Source organism: Brachycentrus maculatus, unplaced genomic scaffold (genome assembly GCF_059751285.1).
Source record: "Brachycentrus maculatus isolate JH-2025_06_01 unplaced genomic scaffold, ASM5975128v1 h1tg000653l, whole genome shotgun sequence".
In the NCBI taxonomy this organism is placed as follows: domain Eukaryota; kingdom Metazoa; phylum Arthropoda; class Insecta; order Trichoptera; family Brachycentridae; genus Brachycentrus; species Brachycentrus maculatus.
This window is the reverse complement of record NW_028281389.1, coordinates 981,918-1,002,175: the sequence shown is the minus strand read 5'-3', so window position 1 is coordinate 1,002,175 and position 20,258 is coordinate 981,918. Positions and strand designations below refer to the sequence as shown.

Below are 20,258 nucleotides of genomic sequence, written 5' to 3'. Positions count from 1 at the left end.
ATATATATATATATATATATATATATATATATATACATATATATATATATATATATATATATATATATATATATATATATATATATATATATATATATATATATATATATATATATATATATATAATTTATATATATATATATATATATATATATATATATATATATATATATATATATAAATATATATATATATATATATATATATATATATATATATATATATATATATATATATATATATATATATATATATATATATATATATATATATATATATATATATATATTTATATATTTATCCAAATAGAGTGAATGTATAATATGCGTTAACATGGGTATATATGTATAACACTTATCTCGACGTTTGCACGAGTACCAGAGTAAAGAGCCAATCGGCGGTAATCGGCGGACATTGCGACCGTTAGACGGCCGAGAGCCGCTTCTTAATCTACAGAGATCCTGAGTTTCCACGAACGACTGGCGAATAGAATCACGTCAACGAGCAATCGATCTCCACGATATCTTTCGGAACGTCTACAAACTGGTAGACCAGGCGCTGGCCGTCCACCTTGGCGAGGATGCCGCGCTGGTAGTAGTATCGGAGGGCCCGTCCCATGGTTTCGTAGTTCATATCGGGCTTGTTCTTGTGCAGGCCCCACAGGCGAGAGACGGCTTTAGAATCGACGAGTTTGAAGACCCCCTTCTCTCTGTTGGTCCACTTTATGTACCGCGGGCAGTATTCGCGATCTTGCAGGAGCTTGAGCAAGAACTCCCACAGATATGTGGTGGACCCTTCGCGGGATTTGCGCTTGACGCCGGCAGGCTGGTCCGGGTTCTTCAGCTTCTTGATTTTCTTCATCTTGTGCTGGGCTCGGTTGTGGTAGTTGAGGTCGAGCATGTAGGACAGGTCTTCGTGCGTGGATCCCGCGTGCTGGGGGGGCGCAGGGGCTGGCGGGGCCGCGAAGTGGTGCCCTCCGTAGCCCCCCGGGCCCCCGTAACCCAGGTAGCTACCATAGGACTCGTTGGAAACTGAAAAGATTAAAAAAAAACAAGGTTATTTCTCGGTAGTAACTGTCGTGCCGAACACATCTTTGGAAGTTAGCAAATTTTTAGTAAAATAATGTCATAATTGTGGTCGAAATAAATAATGTAATAACAAAATATAATTTATATTTAAAGCAATAACTTTATGATTTTCCATTTTATAATTAAAACATGACATTTTTTTAAAATCACTATAAGTAAATAAATATTTTAGTATTAATCAGTCTTGAAAAAGAAGCGGTTAGCTTCGAAACCGGTAGATATTATAAAAAATATTTTTAAGATATAATATTTATAAGTTATGATAAAATATTTATAGTGATTTTAAAACAAAGTTATATTTTAATTATAATATAAAAATGTTTATCATGACATTGTACATTTTTTTCTCAAATTATCAATATATTTTTATAGAAAAAATACATGTACGATAAAAGATTTGAAACATGTTGTATCATTCTTCCCTTTTTTAATATGAAAGAAGATTGATGTCTGAGCATTTCAGGGCTCACGACCTGGCATTTGGCTGGCTTTAGCGATCACTCTATACACTTGTGTAGAGTTCACCATTCTGCCCATTGTCGAACATCCATATTGCATTAATTTTAACTGGTAAGGGTTTCGATACATTAGTGAATTATGACCGATTGTTACGCTATCAATTGAGTGATTGTATTTATGATTTTTAGGAAGCAATTGACTACAGTTCCATACATTTATTTATTTTAATATTGTTTTTTTTTTGTTGCAGCACTATGTTTCTCAGTGTAGTGTAGTGATTATAAAATTTGACTACAGTGCTGGAGGTCCTAGCTTCAATTTCCAGGGGGGTCAAAGTAAACGTAGGTAAGTGATTTTTCACTTTTATCTTTATTTTATATCGCTCTTGATTTCATATAAACGATAAAGTTAACACCGCATCGATCCGATGTGGAGCTCCATACACCATTTGAGTGTGGAGAAGAAAAAAAAGGTACTTTATGTAGAAAAAATGATTACGCCTACAGCTCAGGAGCTAGTAATTTTTACACTTGTGTAAAGCCGATTGCCTATTCTCAGGCGTTTTCATTATTATTTGATTTATTATTAGATTAAAACCAATATTTTTAGCTTTTCCACTTTTTTATTTGACCAGCGACCGGGTTTCGTCGTTACCGACATCATCAGACTGGTGAGAGGCTATACAAATTGTTATGTTATATATTAAAGAAGGCAGGAGTTGATAACCATGATTTGATATAATTTTATGAGAAATTAATTTAATTTGAGTGAATTTAAGTATTGTATGATATTTTTAATATCTACAATAATATTTTAATATAATATTTTTAATATCATACGATACTTAAATTCACTCAAATTAAATTAATTTCTCATAAAATTATATCAAATCATGGTTATCAACTCCTGCCTTCTTTTATATATAACATAACAATTTGTATAGCCTCTCACCAGTCTGATGATGTCGGTAACGACGAAACCCGGTCGCTGGTCAAATAAAAAAGTGGAAAAGCTAAAAATATTGGTTTTAATCTAATAATAAATTAAAAATGCAATTCCATCACGAAGTGTCAGTGGATAGTATAAATCTATTAAAAAATTATTATTTGAACTCGATCATTTCTTTGATATCACTAAAATTGGTATATTTTGAAATCAGAACTTCAAATTTTATTCTTCAAAAAAAAAAATTCGCGGGATTCTCGATAGCCCGTAACTAAATTTTCTTTAAACCCAGGTAACATTTAACGTAATTAAATTATTTTTTTAAAACACCATTTTTGTATTGAAAAAATAAGTTTTTATTCGAAACAAATAAACGGTTTTGAGATTGAGTTATTGAAAGGTAAGGAGTTTAAAAAAAACATTTTTTTTTTAAATTATCGAACGTCCAAGTGACTCTGAAATCTAGCTACAGCTTATGCAACACCGCTTATCATGACCTACTCAGGCTTCAACTTTTTAAGTTTTATAGCCTATGCCTACTCGTAAGAAGATTTACTCTTTATGCTTAAAATATTTTTTCAATATATGTATATTCTTTAAAAAAATACCGCGAAATTTAAACTTTTTCTCAAACGATCTCTCTCAGCCTTAATGAAATTAGTCGATATTTTTTTTTATTCCCGACCAACGTTTCATTTATTAAATTAAATTATAATTTTAATCTCTGAATACATCGAACGTGTGACATACATCAAGAAAGACAGGATGGGTTTGAAATAATTAAATCTCGAGATGACTTTTGACGTCTTCCAAAGTTCGCCAAAAAGTGACTGCAGAGCCGACCGAGCCGCGCGCCATACACGCCACACACGGACGTGTACACCCGCGTAGCTGTGTAGGAAACGCAACGTGCAATGACCAGGAAATGACAACCTACCGTTTGACCTTCATACCGACCGAGCGCGGCGTCCGCGCACACAGACACACATATATAGGTTATGATAGTGATGGGACGCTCCTCTCGGGCCCTACGCGGAGGATCGCGATCTTTTTCCTTTTGCGATCGGTAGGTACCTAACTACCTACCCATCTCTTTTGTGTTTCGCGTCTTGCAGTGTTATTAGCCGTGCGTTGTATGCAGGCGTGCGTCTTCAAAATTATACTCCTTCCACCATTTTGCGATTCGAAATACATAAATTTTTATTATATTTAATATGGTTACAATAGTTTAAAAAAATGTATATTTAATATTTTTTTGTAGACATTTCTACTTGACAATCTGAAATATAATAACGCAGTTCTTTCCAATAAAGAGACTTAGCTCTTGGTGCTTGGAGAGGGACTTACAATTATTATTTATTGTTTATGTTTGTTGGTAATACAAATATCGCTCACTCATTTCAAGAACGTATAAATAAAAAAACTTGATATTCCAGGAGAATGTTTTTGAAGTTTAAAAATATAATACAATGTATTATAAATAAATATCAAGCCACTTATTGAACTTTTCACTGTGCAACATATCTTTTTGGGTAAAACCCGAATGTTTTTTCTCCATTTGAAAAATATTTAGTATATTTAAAAAAACAATTAAACAATACATTTTCTTCAAAATGCAAAACCAACACTTTATGCCCTGTAGCGGGTAAATATTAAGTTAAAATATGCCTCTTTTGCTGGGATATAGTACATTTTCTGGGCATTCCGAAAACATGCACAACTGAAAATTGACGATTTTTGATTTATGACGTTCTTGAAAGGAGTGAGCGATATGGCATTTTCAATGTATTCTTGTTTCATAGATTTTTAAGCATTGAGAAATTCAACATATTAGAAATGTGTGCTTTTTATTTGGTTTCTTTTACATTTGACCAGACTGAGCCATGGCAACGCGTCGCTTAGTACAGCTAGCAGCGCATCACTCGTATATAAACTCGTATATCGTAGTCGTACAGGAAAAGTGACTAACTAACAAAACGTAAAATGTTCAGGAGGGCAATTTAAGTCTTTTGTTTGGCAAGAAAATAAACACCAATGCAGTTAGTCATTTTTAACAAGTCAATACATTATACATCCAAGTTTAAAATCCTTTGGGATTTTTTTCAGGGTAATATTAAGCTAGTAAGATATCAAACAGTCAATGATCACGTTTTTGTAAAAAATGCACTTGGTCAATTTCTCCTGTATGACTACGCTATGCTCATGCACTCGTTCGTATGTGGTCAGCAACAGCTAATGAAATACAGCGCACAAAAATCAAGTCAATTCTGATAAGTAGCAAAGTGACGTCTTCCGTATTTGTGCCGTGTGTGGAAGATGCAGCCATGCAGTGGGCATTTCCGGAATCAAACGTAATCGGTGAATAAAATTACATTCAGAAGGTACCTACTCGAGCCCCCACACCATAGAAATGAGATTTGTAAAGATAGGTCGTGTGTTATGGAAGAGGGGTGATTCCCCGAACGGATGGAATTCTGATATGAATATTTAGCTATAAATAATATTTGAAACACTAACTTAGCGATCTTTCATTCTTATACCATTTTAAAAAAATCGTCCCTTTATTTTTCTCCATATAAACCCTGTATTTTCTTATTATAACTGCTTCATCCCAACTTATCGTCTTTGTAGACTGTTAGTGTCAGCTCTCCTCCTCCTCAGGTTGTAGGTCTTTCAATCATGGACATTTGAGGCACTAACTTTGTGATTTTCAGTTTAATATATTAAAACAATAACATTGTTATTGTCTGTAAATCATATTAGAACTTGATCATAATTTAGACCGGTTTCGAAGCAAACAGTCACATCTCTAACCCTTAGAACTCGAATGCCGCCACAGAGGCGGCATGAATGGTTTACCGTATTGACCCTTTTTGATACATTTTTTTTTAAATAAACCAAAATATATATCAAGATTTTGATATATATTTTGGTTTGTTTTTGACCACACAGCATCAGTTTCCTCAATTACGTATTCGTGATATATAGCCAGTCGGATGTTTTGGATGCGACTGCGAGTCTAGACGCTAGACGACACCCACTTGCATTGCGAGCCACCGACACCTTCCTCGGTGCATCTGGGAACACAATGTCCGGATGCGCAGAGGACGTGATACTGCCTATCTGATTGCATCATTGTCCCAACACATACGTTCACCTGCAATGGCACCCATAAACACACAATACTTTGTAGTCATAGGTCAAGATAGAGTCTATATTCACTTGTTCACAAATTTGGGCAGGAGTTATTTTCATTTATTTTTTTCTAACCCTCATCCACACCTAATGGTGCACAGGGCACTGCATCATATGAACGCAGTGTTAATTTGATCGTTTGCACATGATGGAAAGGTGATCAGCCCTCCGCTTCAGGTACCTGTCCAGGGTGTATTGAGAGCTGTCCCACCGCATGCCCAGATCTGATACAGAAGCATCTAGGCTTCCTGACAGATCTGCTCTTGCAAAGCAATTTTTTTACCAGTCCAGGGTAATATTGAATAAATATTAGAGTAAAAAATCACTTATATTTATTTGACCCCCCCTAGGAATCGAACCCTGGACCTCCAGTTCGGTAGCCGAGCGTGTTGGCCATTACGCCACGAAGGCGGGTAATCAATTTCAACTTTGGACTATAAATAAAAGGATCTTTCTTGTTGAGCACATATGATTTGACATCTCAACAAAGATTTTATTTAATTATAAATTATCTCATCAAAGATGAAGAAGAATATGGAAGTCTGGGCATTTACGGGGCTGACGACCGTTACAGGCTGGTTAAAATGATCACTTTACACACGTGTAACATTCACCAATTATACCCATTATTGACAACCACACTACTCAAATTCTTGGAATTTCTATATATATGAACGAATTTTGAAACATAATTCTTGAATCGCTATAACTTCACTAGAGACATCTATTGGTGAGATGAAAAGAAGCTTTTTATTTAGCAGAAACTCATTTATTAGTATGTGATTGTAATCCGAATCCTGGATTATAATCACACACACGAGAAACGCCAGAAAATATCATTTTCAATTTTATTAATTAAGCTTATCATTTGACCAGATGTTGTAAACAAACAAACGCATCAAATCGATTTCAAAATACGTATTTTTTCGGCAGAATACAGATTTAATAAAATGGCGTCCACCGAAGATTAGCATCACTAATTTATCGAAAACAATCTATTGTTAATTCTGTTAAATCCAAACGGAATTTTAATGCTCGCCGACTGTGCTCGTATAATGCCACGGTCTACCTCAACTTAAAATAAAGTATTCTAGTTGACATTGACCTTGCTAGTTATTTCTGTCAATTGCTTAAAAAATACAATTAAGTATACTTGTATTTGTGTCTCGTATGTATAATTTGCCTCGTATTTCTCTTATCGTTTAAAAAATAACATGTTACATATCGCGCACTCCTTTCAACAACGTCAAATATAAAAAAAACTTGATTTTTCAGGAGATCTTTTTTAAAGTTTAAAAATATAATACAATGTATTAAAAATAAATATCAAGCCACTTATTGATCTTTTAACTGTGCAACAGATCTTTTTAAGGTAAAACCTGAATATTTTTTCTTCATTTGAAAAATATTTAGTATATTTAAAAAAATAATGAAAGTATACATTTTCTTCAAAACGCATAAACTACACTTTCTGCCCTGTAGCGGGTAAATATTAAGTTGAAAATATGCCGCTTTTGCTGGGATTTAGTACATTTTCTGGGTATTCTACTGAAAATTGTCGATGTTTGATATATGACGTTGTTGAAAGGAGTGAGCGATATATGCGGCGTGCTATCATATAATTTAATGCACTGGTTTTCAAGTGTCGTAAATCCCACTTTTATCAAGTTCTCTTTTTCTTTTTTTTTGACATCTCAACATAGATGAAGAAGCATATGGAAGTCTGGGCATTTATAGGGCTTACGACCGTCATTGGCACCAGCCATTAACCATTAAGTGATAATTAATTTATTGATTTGGCGTTTAATTCGCAAAACTCAATTAATATTGTGACAGTTGTGGCATTTTCAAACGAATGTCTTTTTAATAATACGATACTTGGTAAACTCAAGAAATGTGTGTTTGATTTAACAATTAATAGATAAAAATTAAGTGATCACTTTACACACGTGTAACATTCACCAATTCTACCCATGATTGACAACCACACTATTCAAAATCTCGGACCTAAAAATGACTAAACTAGAGTTAAAAATGTAATGAGATATGTAATGTAATGGTATATATATATATATATATATATAGTCAGAAAGAATTCAAAAGAGGTATTGTTTACTGTGAACAGATGTAAATATATATATATATATATATATATATATATATATATATATATATATATATATATATATATATATATATATATATATATATATATATATATATATATATATATATATATATATATATATATATATATATATATATATATATATATATATATATATATATATATATATATATATATATATATATATATATATATATATATATATATATATATATATATATATATATATATATATATATATATATATATATATATATATATATAAGCTATCTAAAGAAATAAATAAATAAAAATCTTCTACATAAGTCAACATGCAATTTCGGAGTTAGTGACATGTGCTTTTTGAACCAGCTAGATATGACATTGAATTAAATTTAAAAGAATAATAACATCAGTTTTTACAGCGTTATCGTAAAAGAACTGCATGGTTCAAAATAGTTTTTTTAAATTATAAATAGACTATATGACTAGTTAACTAATGTCATAACAAACACATCGCTCACTCCTTTCAAGAACGTCATAAATCAAAAATTGTAAATTTTAGGTTGAGCATGTTTTCGGAATGCCCAGAAAATGTTCTATATCCCAGCAAAAGAGGCATATTTTTAACATAATATTTACCCACTACAGGGCAGAAAGTGTTGTTTTTGCATTTTGAAGGAAAGGTATTGTTTAATTATTTTTTTAAATATACTAATTACTATTGAAATAGAGAAAAAACCTTCAGGTTTTACCTAAAAAGATCTGTTGCACAGTAAAAGGTTCAAAAAGTGGCTTGATATTTATTTTTAATACATATTACAATTCTGCCCACTTGTCGTTGACATAATTTTCTAAACAACTATTGGTAATGTTAGCTTCGGCCCTAAATTTTACCAATGACCATTGACACATAATTTTCAAGGGCACATTTGTTTGTTGACGCATTTCTCGATTATTCAAGCCCTTGGCACGACTTGACAACGCCAACGGTGCGATTCTCAAAACTTTCCTTTAATGTTGAAAGTTAACTTAATTTTTCAAAAAATACATCAAATTGATGCGACGTTAATTCACAACTGAAAATTGTCGATTTTTGAAATATGACGTTGTTGAAAGGAGTAAGCGATATGTAATTTAAATAAGCTATCCTTTAGACTTTGAAGTCGATATGTCAACACATATCGAAACACCTACATTAAACATTTTACACGAATGAAGATGTTCAGACTTCCATCATATTTTGTATAAACAACGATAGATGTTACATCTCAAGTTTAGACATCTACATTAAACATTTTACACAAACGAAGATGCTTAGACTTCCATCTTCTTTCGTTTGAAATACGATAGATGTTACATCTCAAGTTGAAACACCTACATTAAACATTTTATACGAATGAAGATGTTCAGGCTTCCATCAGCTTTCGCATAAAATACGATAGATGTTACATCTCAATTTGAGACACCTACATTAAACATTTTACACGGACGAAGATGCTCAGACTTCCATCATCTTTTGTATAAAATACGATAGATGTTACATCTCAAGTTGAGACACCTACATTAAACATTTTATACGAATAAAGACACTCAGAATTCCATCATCTTTCGTATAAACAACGATAGATGTTACATCTCAAGTTGGTACACCTACAAGCGATTTGGGGTCTGAATTGAAATGTTACAAGTCATTACTTATTCCCGGTATTCTGTGTAAAGTGTCGCTACTTCTTAATCTTAAAGCAGATAGAATCAATGTCACATTCACGCACAGTTTCATATCACCAAGTGTACTTGCAATATATTATTTTTTAATATTTATAATATTATTTTTCGTCCACGGCGTTATCGCCCAACTGATAGGCCGGCCGGCCGGCTATAGCGCTTCTGGGAAATGGTCAAAAATATTCTTTTACATTTATTCTTTAAAATCATTATTGTTACGAACCAATAAATATTAATGTACCAAATAAATATTAATAATTTTACACTCTAATATTTATTTGATATTACCCTGGAATGGTCCCTGAAGCGAAGGAGTGATCACCTTGCGTTCGTGTGAGTGACGATCAAGATTACACTGCTGCAATACGATGCAGTGCCCTATGCGCCATTGGGTGCGGATAAGGGTTAGAAGAAGAATATGTTTTGGTTTTAAGGCCCAGTATTCGTAAAATCGCGAATATTTTTTTTAAACCCAGGTAATATTTGATTGAATTATTTTCTTAAAACACTATGTATGTATTGTAAAAATAAGTTTTTCTTCGAAGTTAATTTATGGTTTTGGAAAGAAAACAGTTATTGAAAGGTTAAAGTTAAAAATATTTTTCCAATTCTTGTATATTCTAAAAAAAAAATGAATAAAAAAAAAAAAACGTGTGACTTTCAGTGCAACCGGACGCTTAATGAATTATAATATTGCGAATTAGGCCTTAAGGCCTAATTGCGTTAATGCAATGAGTTTGAAATTGGGTGTATGATAGATGTTCGAACAGTGATATAATGAAAGAATGCAAGGCTGAGATAAACAAATTTATGGGGCGAATGTAGTTGGAAAAAGAAGCAGAGGACGACCGAGGAAAACTTGGCACAATCAGGTATGTCAAATACTTGAAAGCGGCCGGGTCAGGAGTCGTAATAATCGTCGGGTATGTATGAGGAGATGCATGAATGTAGAAGAGGCAAAGAATGTTTGCAAAGACAGAGTGGTGTGGCGTTCGATTCTCTTTGCCTACCCCTGCGGGGAAGCGGCGTGATGGTTATTTAGTTAGTTAGTTAGCAAGGCTGAGATAAGCATTATCGATAAAATTAAGAAAGGTGTGTGAAATGATGTTTTGTGTAATAGTTTTAACTCTTAAATTAATAGTTTTAACTCTTAAATTAACATCTACCTTACCAATACAGTGATTATTGTGTACATAACCAGTCAAACAATATCTGTTTCCATTTTGACAAACAAAAATGTATGAAATGTCTGACAAATAATTATATTCATACTTCAAGACTATTTTCTTCACATATCACAATCTTTAATTTATCATTCCGATTATTCTTGCAGCGACAAGGTGGTCAGTTATGCGCTTAAGGTGCCATTCATGGGTATTATTAAATAAACATAAGAGGAAAATATAATATTTATGTATTTAGACTCTGAAAGTGGAATCTAGAATTCATGCACGGTAGCTAAATGCACTAACCACTACACTATTGAGGCGCACAAAATGATACATAGATCATTAATTTCAGTCAAATTTATTTACGCACTTTTTAATTCATGTAAAAATTAAATGCGATAAAAAAAAACGAAAAAAAATGCTCAAAAATCTTCGACTTCATTAAAAATTATGAATAAAAAAACTTTTTTTTTAATTGACGTGCATCTGTGTTTTATAATATGGTATCCAATTTAAAGCCTTTTCGGTCTTCAAAAAAATAAAAATAAAATCCAGATAGACAGTTACACATTCTAATAGGGAAAAAATTCGTTCTTCCTCTGCTCCGCATTACTTTGTAATAGATACGAGTGAAAAAAATTAGCGAGCTTGTACTTTTAATTTAGTAATACGAATGATAAAAAAAAATTGTCCGCCTCCGTGGTGTAATGGTCAGCGTGTTTGGCTACCGTGCTGGAGGTCCCAGGTTCGATTCCCAGGGGAAAATAAATATTAATGATTTTACACTGTAATATTTATTTCATATTACCCTGGACTGGTTCCTGAAGCGCAAGAGTGATCTCCTTGCCTTCATGTAAGTAATGATCAAGATAACGCTGTGTCAATTCGATGCAGTGCCCTATGCACCATTGAGTGCGGATAAGGGTAATAAGTAAGTAAAAGTAATGATAAAAAAATTGTCGGAATAAATTCGACATAGGACCTACATGGATTAAAAAAATGTCGAATGACATTCGACACGGGATCTACATGGATAACATCGATAAAGAATGAGATTCAACATTTTTGACATTCGAGATTTGGTCCGGTGAGGGTTTAGAAAACGAAAATAACGAAAAAGGGGCCGCATCAAAACAGTTTGAGCGCTCGTATTTTCGGCGGCACCCCCCGATTTTCATTTGAGAACCGCCGCGAAAACTGCTAACTCGCTCGCGCGTGTGTGCGTCTATCCGAGTCGCACCAACACGCGCGCGCCCGTGCATGTGACCACACACAAAGTGCATGTGTATGCGCTTAGCTATGCGCCGGGACAACCCGATGGTCAATGACTTTGCCGACATTGCGGACTCTGTGAAGGTCAGTTTCGTCGTGTGCATGTATCGGAGTATCTGCCTATCTATCGAGCGTGTGTGTGTGTCTGTGTGTGTGCGGTGACGGACACCCAGAGTGATGCCAGGAGGAAGAAAAAAACAACTTCCCGAGATTTCCCTAGCGGACGTGTGATCGCTATTTCGCATTTTCCGAACGGAGTCCCGCGCGAATTCGGAAACAAAGCGCCATGATTTACCTGGCGGATTTGATTCGATAAGACATAGAGAATACCATAAATTATTCCTTACTGAGCGTAATACAGGTGAAACGATCGAGAAAGAGGCGAAATGCCAGCCAAAATTTACGAAAAATAGAATCAAAATAACACAATACAGTTGTAAAGGACCAGTATTGAGTTTATCGATGTAAACACGACTGGTTTCGAAAACTAGAGATATTCTCATCAACAGCTTGTATTTTCACGTGTTGATGAGAATATTTGTAGTTCTCGAAACTAGTCGTGTTTATGTATTAATTTTAAATCAAACACAGATTTTTTGAGTCTACTAAGTTGTATTTTATTAACAAAAAACACATAAAAAATTATATTGTGACAATTGGACATTCGTTTGATAATGCCCTAACAAGGCGAAACAATTGTCACAATATAATTTTTTATGTGTTTTTTGTTAATAAAATACAACTTAGTAGACTCAAAAAACTGTGTTTGATTTGAAATTAATACATAAATTAAAATGGAGTTCTACAAATTAAACGCCAAATCAATAAATAGCTGTGTTTACATAAATAAACCCAAAATTGATCTTATTTTACTTGTATTTTTGACATCTCAACATAGATCCATTTTACAACATTTTGAGTCCTGTACGACTTCCAAAATTTGAGTAGTGTGGTTGTCAATCATGGGTAGAAAGGTGAATGTTACACGTGTGTAGAGTGATCGCATAACCAGCCTATGATAAGTCGTAAGCCCTGTAAATACCCAAACTTCTATATTCTTCTTTATCCATGTTAATTTGTCAAAAATGGTATTTATTTATTGTATTTAATTTATTATATTATTGAAGATATATCGACGAATAAGGAAAATGGATCTTTATTATTTTTTGACATCTTATCAAAGATGAAGAAGAATATGGAAGTCTGGGCATTTACGGGGCTTCCATATTCTTCTTCATCTTTGATGAGATGTCAAAAAATAATAAGAAAAATAACTCATATAATTGTAGATAATCCAGATATGTGGACAAGTATTTGGGCACCCTCAAAATGTTCTAAACACATATTTGACACATTTTCGCGACATTTTCACATTTTCGCGACACATTTTCGACACATTTTCGCGACATCGCATGACATTTGTGGAATAATAGTGTTTTGCATAATACGGTATCATATGAATTTATGTTCAAGTGATTGTAGCTCAAGGGTTCTGTTATCTGTACATATATAAATATACCATATGGTATCATTATTTATATTTTTTCCTGGTTTATTATCGTGATAATGCCATAATATAGGTCATTGTGCCTCGGACCAGGAAAATAATGTTGCCACCAATTAAAATACACTCACTGTTGACGTTTATCTTATCGTAATTAGGTACTGCAGTACCTGGTAGGTACTTTTACACTATTTAGTCCGTATTATTACGTATTTAGGTACCCAGTAATATGGACATGTTATCACGCTTGTATAATGAGCAACGCATAAATGAATTGTATTTTTTTTCTACTTGTATTAAAAACCACTGAATGTAAAAAAAAACAATATTACTATGTATGGTATTTGAGGTTAAGTTAATTCCAAATCTCTTTGTTTAAAAAAAAAACTAAACTAACCAAGAAACTAGTAATCACGCCGCTTCTTCGCAGGGGTAGGCAGAGAGAATAGAGCACCACACAATCTTTACTGAAAACCTTCCACATTCAACCATCTCCTCATACATTCAAATCCATATTTGCACCCAATGGTGCATAGGGCACTGCGTCATATAAACTCAGTGTTATCTTGATCGTTTACACATGAAGGAAAGGTGATCAGCCCTCCGCTTCAGGTACCAGTCCAGGGTAATATTTAATAAATATGACAGTGAAAAAATCACTTATATTTGTTTTACCCCCCCTGGGAATCGAACCCGGGACCTCCAGAACGGTAGCCGAGCGTGCTGACCATTACACTACGGAGGCGGACGAAATAATGAGCAAGGTAAATGAATAAATGCACTCCCATCTAGAAAAAAATAGAAAACCAATAACACCATAGACAATTTATGAAACACTGCACAGGTAGGGCACTTAAATAAATTATGTATCATCGTTCGTTCTGTTATGTTTTACGACGATGGTGTTTTGCGGTTTTAGACACGTGCTTATACCGATGGAGCACCGTTAGTTTACTAAAGAAAATAATATGTTTTTATTTTATTATTTTTTAATATTTTCTTTATGTTGTGTGGTCAGGTTGTGGAAGATTATAATTCAAAAATTGCTGGTTCTTTGACTTTGGTTTATTCCACATGGCTCACTCCTTTCAACAACGTCATATATTAAAAATCGTCAAAATATACTAAATATTTTTTAAATGGAGAAAAGACCTTCAGGTTTTACCTAAAAAGATCTATTAAACAGTAAATAGTTCAATAAGTGGCTTGATATTTATTTTGAATACATTTCATTATATTTTTAAACTTTAAAAACGATTTCCTGTAAAATCAAGTTTGTTGATATATCGCTCACTCCTTTCAAGAACGTCATAAATAAAAAAATGACAATTTTCAGTTGGGCATGTTTTCGGAATGCTCAGAAAATGCACTTTATCCCAGCAAAAGAGGCATATTTTTAACTTAATATTTATCCGCTATAGGGCAAAAAATATTGTTTTTGCATTTTTAAGAAAAGGTATTGTTTAATTATTTTTTTAATTTTGCTAAATATTTTTCAAATGCAGAAAAAACCTTCAAGTTTTACCTAAAAAGATCTGTTGTACAGTAAAAAGTTCAATAAGTGGCTTGATATTTATTTTTAATACATTGCGTTATATTTTTAAACATTAAAAACGATCTCCTGTAAAATCAAGTTTGTTGATATATCGCTCACTCCTTTTAAGAACGTCATAAATCAAAATACTTTATTTTTCAGGAGAACGTTTTTAAAGTTTAAAAATATAATACAATGTATAAAAAATAAATATCAAGCCACTTACTGAACTTTTTACTGTGCAACAGATCTTTTTAGGTAAAACCTGAAGGTTTTTTCTCCATTTGAAAAATATTTAATATATTTAAAAAAAAAATTAAACAATACCTTTTCTTCAAAATGCAAAAATAACACTTTCTGCCCTGTAGCGGGTAAATATTAAGTTAAAATATGCCTCTTTTGCTGGTATATAGAACATTTTTTGGGCATTTTGAAAACATGCACAACTGAAAATTGTCAATTTTTGATTTATGACGTTCTTAAAGATTCACAATTTTAGTTATAAAAAATAATTAATTTGTTTACTTAATATAATAAATTATGTCGATTGCTAGTTGACGCGAATGTGAAAAGTTCTGATGTGTTTTAAATGCACGTTATTTCAAAATTAATACCAAGGTTATAATTTATAAGCGCAATTGACCTTTTGTTTACGAATTCATTAAAAAAATAAAAATAGCGAACTTATGAAGAAATTATCGTTTTTCACGCATGTGAATTTAATCCGAGATTAAGACGTTTCGTGCAAATAGAAAGTCTTTTCTCTTAATAAGCTTAATAATAAATAATATTACAAATAATATTTTATAAATCTTGATAGTAAATAATATAATAATAAAAGCTTTTCCTTTTCCAACATAGATGGCCGTTGCGAACTCACATGTGTCACGAGTTTGATCAATGTATATATAATAATATAATAAAACCCTTATCCGCACCCCAATGGTGCATAGGGCACTTCGTCATATAAACGCAGCGTTATCTTGATCGTTTACACATGAAGGAAAGGAGATCAGCCCTCCGCTTCAAGTACCAGTCCAGGGTAATATTGAATAAAAATTAAAAGTCAAAAAATCACTCATATTTATTGTTACCCCCCCTGGGAATCGAACCCGGGTCCTCCAGAACGGTAGCCGAGCGTGCTGACCATTACACTACGGAGGCGGACAAGATGTATATATAGGAGTATATATGTATAGATGTATATATAGGAGTTCCAAAAATTAAATAGTGTGGTTGTCAATCATGGGTAGAATTGGTGAATGTTACACGTGTGTAAAGAGATCAAGCCTATGACGGACGTAAGCCCTGTAAAGGCCCAAACTTCCATGTTTTTATTTTTAACGTTTTACTTAGTAAATACCACTATTCCTTGAAATCTACTGTGACACGTGTTTCCATGCATTCCGCCTCATTTTCAAACACCGTATGTGAAGCTAATTCTAAATTTTAGAGTTGGGTCCTTGGGACGCTGAATCAATTAATGAAATTCCATATTCTTCTTTATCTTTGTTGAGATGTCAATAATGTAAAAGTTGGGTTTTATTTTTAACGTTTACTGTCCACAGTTGAATAGATATAATTAAAAATTACTAGAAATATAGGTTAGAATAGGCACATCGCTCACTCCTTTCAACAACGTCATAAATAAAAAACTTGATTTTTCAGGAGAACGTATTAAAGTTTAAAAATATAACAGAATGTATTAAAATAAATATCAAGCCAGTTATTGAACTTTTTAGGTAAAACCTGAATCTATTTAATCTCCATTTAAAAAATATTTGGTACATTTAAAAAAATAATTAAAGAATACCTTTTCTTCAAAATGCAAAAACAACACTTCTTTCAAGAACGTCTTAAATCAAAAAACTTGATTTTTCAGGAGAACGTTTTAAAGTTTAAAAATATAACAGAATGTATTAAAATAAATATCAAGCCAGTTATTGAACTTTTTAGGTAAAACCTGAATCTATTTAATCTCCATTTAAAAAATATTTGGTACATTTAAAAAAATAATTAAAGAATACCTTTTCTTCAAAATGCAAAAACAACACTTCTTTCAAGAACGTCTTAAATCAAAAAACTAGATTTTTCAGGAGAACGTTTTAAAGTTTAAAAAAACAGAATGTATTCAAATAAATATCAAGCCACTTATTGAATATTTTACTGTGCAACAGATCTTTTTAGGTAAAACCTGAAGGTTTTTTCTCCATTTAAAAAATATTTAGTACATTAAAAAAAATAATTAAAGAATACCTTTTCTTCAAAATGCAAAAACAACACTTTCTGTCCTGTAGCGGGTAAATATTAAGTTAAAAATATGCCGCTTTTGCTGGGATATAGTACATTTTCTGGGCTATCCGAAAACATGACTGAAAATTGTCGATTTTTGATTTATGACGTTCTTGAAAGGAGTGAGCGACATGCGCTCGCTTCTGTTTCGCATTTCTTTATCTTATTTGTTCGCACTGAATTGCTTTGAAAAAATACTAATGTTTTTGACATTGCACAATATGGCGAGATTGCCAGGCTATTTTTGTTATGGATTCGGTTGACCTTAGAGCCGCAGAGATAACCGTCTATGATTGCATAAATGCCTTTATCTCTGCACTTTCAATTGACGCCAATTCGCTCACTCCTTTCAACAACGTCATAAATAAAAAATCGTAAATATTTAGTTGTGCATGTTTTCGGAATGCCCAAAACATGTACTATATCCCAGCAAAAGCGGCATATTTTTAACTTAATATTTACCAGCTACAGGGCAGAAAGTGTTGTTTTTGCATTTTGAATAAAAGTTATTGTTTAATTTTTTTTTATATAATAATAATAATAATAATAAAACCCTTATCCGCACCCCAATGGTGCATAGGGCACTGTGTCTTATAAACGCAGTGTTATCATGATCGTTTTACTTATGAAGGAAAGGTGATCAGCCCTCCGCTTCAGGTACCAGCCCATGGTAATATTGAATAAATATTACAGTGAAAAAATCACTTATATTTATTTTTACCCCCCTTGGGAATCGAACCCGGGACCTCCAGAACGGTAGCCGAGCGTGCTGACCATTACACTACGGAGGCGGACTTTTTTTTTTAATAAACTAAATATTTTTCAAATGGAGAAAAAACCTTAAGGTTTTACCTAAAAAGATTTGTTGAACAGTAAAAAGTTCAATAAGTGGCTTGATATTTATTTTTAATACATTGTATTATATTTTTAAACTTTAAAAACGTTCTCCGGAATAATCAAGTATTTTGATTTATGACGTTCTTGAAAGGAGTGAGCGAATTGTTTATATTAAATTTTACTTAATCTCGTGAAAAAGGTTGATGACATTAAGAAAAGCGAGCGAATCCAAGCCAACTGTTCGGAGCCTACGCGATAACGTTTTATCTAATTTTGGCAAATATTTATGTGTATTCAAAGCTTATCAAAGTTTAAAATAACAGTAATTTTTTTTTTTAATTTTTAAATAATAACATCGCTAATGATGCAACCCTAATGTATGGAAGTGAAACATGGAGTTGGCAAAAGAAGGATGAAAGAAGACTGAATGCAGTCGAAATGCGATCTCTCAGAAGAATGTGCGACAAAACGGTGTATGATAGATGTTCGAATAGTGAAATACGGAAGGAATGCAAAGCTGAGACAAGCATTATCGATGAAATTAAGAAAGGTGTGTTGAGATGGTTTGGACATGTAGAACGAATGAGTGAGGAAAGAACGCTAAAACAAATTTATGAGGCTAATGTGATTGGAAAAAGTAGCAGAGGAAAACCGAGAAAAACTTGGCACGATCAAGTATGCCAAATACTTGAAAGTGGTCAGGTTAGGAGTCGAAACAATGGGGGGGTATGTATGAGGAGATCCATGCACGTGGAAGAGGCGAAGAATGTTTTGCAAGGACAGAGTGGTGTGGCGTTCTATTCTCTCTGCCTACCCCTGCGGGGAAGCGGCGTGATGGTTAGTTAGTTAGTTTAATGATGCAAGTTCTCTCGTGCCAAAATTGATGTAATTTTATTTTTATCAACGAAACAGTATGAATATCACTTTACTTCGTGTAATTAAGGGTTATTATTTGAAATCTCAACATAGATGAAGAAGAATATGGAAGTCTGGGCATTTACGGGGCTTACGACCGTCATAGGCTGGTTTAAAGTAACATTTACCAATTCTACCCATGATTGACAACCACACTGCTCAAATTCTTGGACGTATATGTATGTATGATATATGGATATATGTATGATATATGTATGATCCAATTTCGGATTTATGTATATACGTATATGGATATATGTATGATCCAATTTCGAAACATTGTACTTGAATCACTGTACTAGAATTTTCACTAGAGACATCTATTGGTGAGATGTCAAAAAATAATATGAAACATAACTCCTATAATTGGAGATAATCCAGAAAAGTGTACAAGTATTCGGACACACTCAAAATTTTGTAATTAACGGTTAGTAAATCGCTGCGTCGATACGATGCAGTGCCCTATGCACCATTGGGTACGAAGAAAGACTAAAGGACATTACTAAAAATTTGCTAAAAGATGGTTTGAAATTAAATCATGGACAATAATTATAATAAGTTTTTTACTATGGTTTGATTCCATGCTAATTGCCGCCAATATTGACATTCAAATTTCAAACCGCAAGCCTAATTTTCGCTCCGCGATATCGTCTTAATTACATCATCTCTGTACGATACGTCTCGTAAATTTTCCGATGCATCGTAGCACACAGACCCGAAGATCCAACTGGTTATTATGATTGTGTAATTTATTCGTGCGGGCGCAAAGGAAACTGACTCGGGAGTTGCAATCGTTTAAAAATAAAGACTTCCTTCGCGAAAGAATGTCGAGTGCGAGAGAGATGGGCCTATCCGCGTCCGTGTCTGCGTCTCTTTCTCTTTCATTTCCCTTTCGATGAGACAAGGGCAATGTTGCTGTCTCGGTCGCACGCCCGTTTCAGGCGACCCAGAAAAGCGCTGTCTCGCTCCGCTTCGTTTTCCCTTTCTAACAGACGGCTAGTGCATCTAGCGTGCAATTCACACGGTACACATATTTTTCAGTGTTAACAACATTTGAAATCATTCTAATTTTAAACATTTTCATTTCGTTGTGAGAATTTTTTTTAAAGGCTGTTGAGTTTTATGTTATGTAGCGAATAGGAATTTCAGTAGGAACTTTAATACCTTAATTTATTAATTATTTTAATCAGGATTTTTTTCCACGTACAACATT

At 33.1% G+C, this 20,258-nt stretch overlaps 1 protein-coding gene across 4 annotated transcripts in view; it reads right to left on the bottom strand.

Moving 5' to 3' along the window:
- Positions 1-282: 282 nt before the first annotated feature.
- Positions 283-20,258, bottom strand: part of Eip74EF (Ecdysone-induced protein E74) — a 408,268-nt gene continuing 388,292 nt past the window's right edge. For all 4 annotated transcript variants that reach the window (XM_088274249.1, XM_088274251.1, XM_088274247.1 and 1 more), the window contains one exon: positions 283-1,031. In XM_088274249.1, coding sequence (XP_088130375.1) covers positions 493-1,031 — 539 coding nt within the window. In that variant the 3' untranslated portion in view covers positions 283-492. The remainder of the gene's footprint in view (positions 1,032-20,258) is intronic.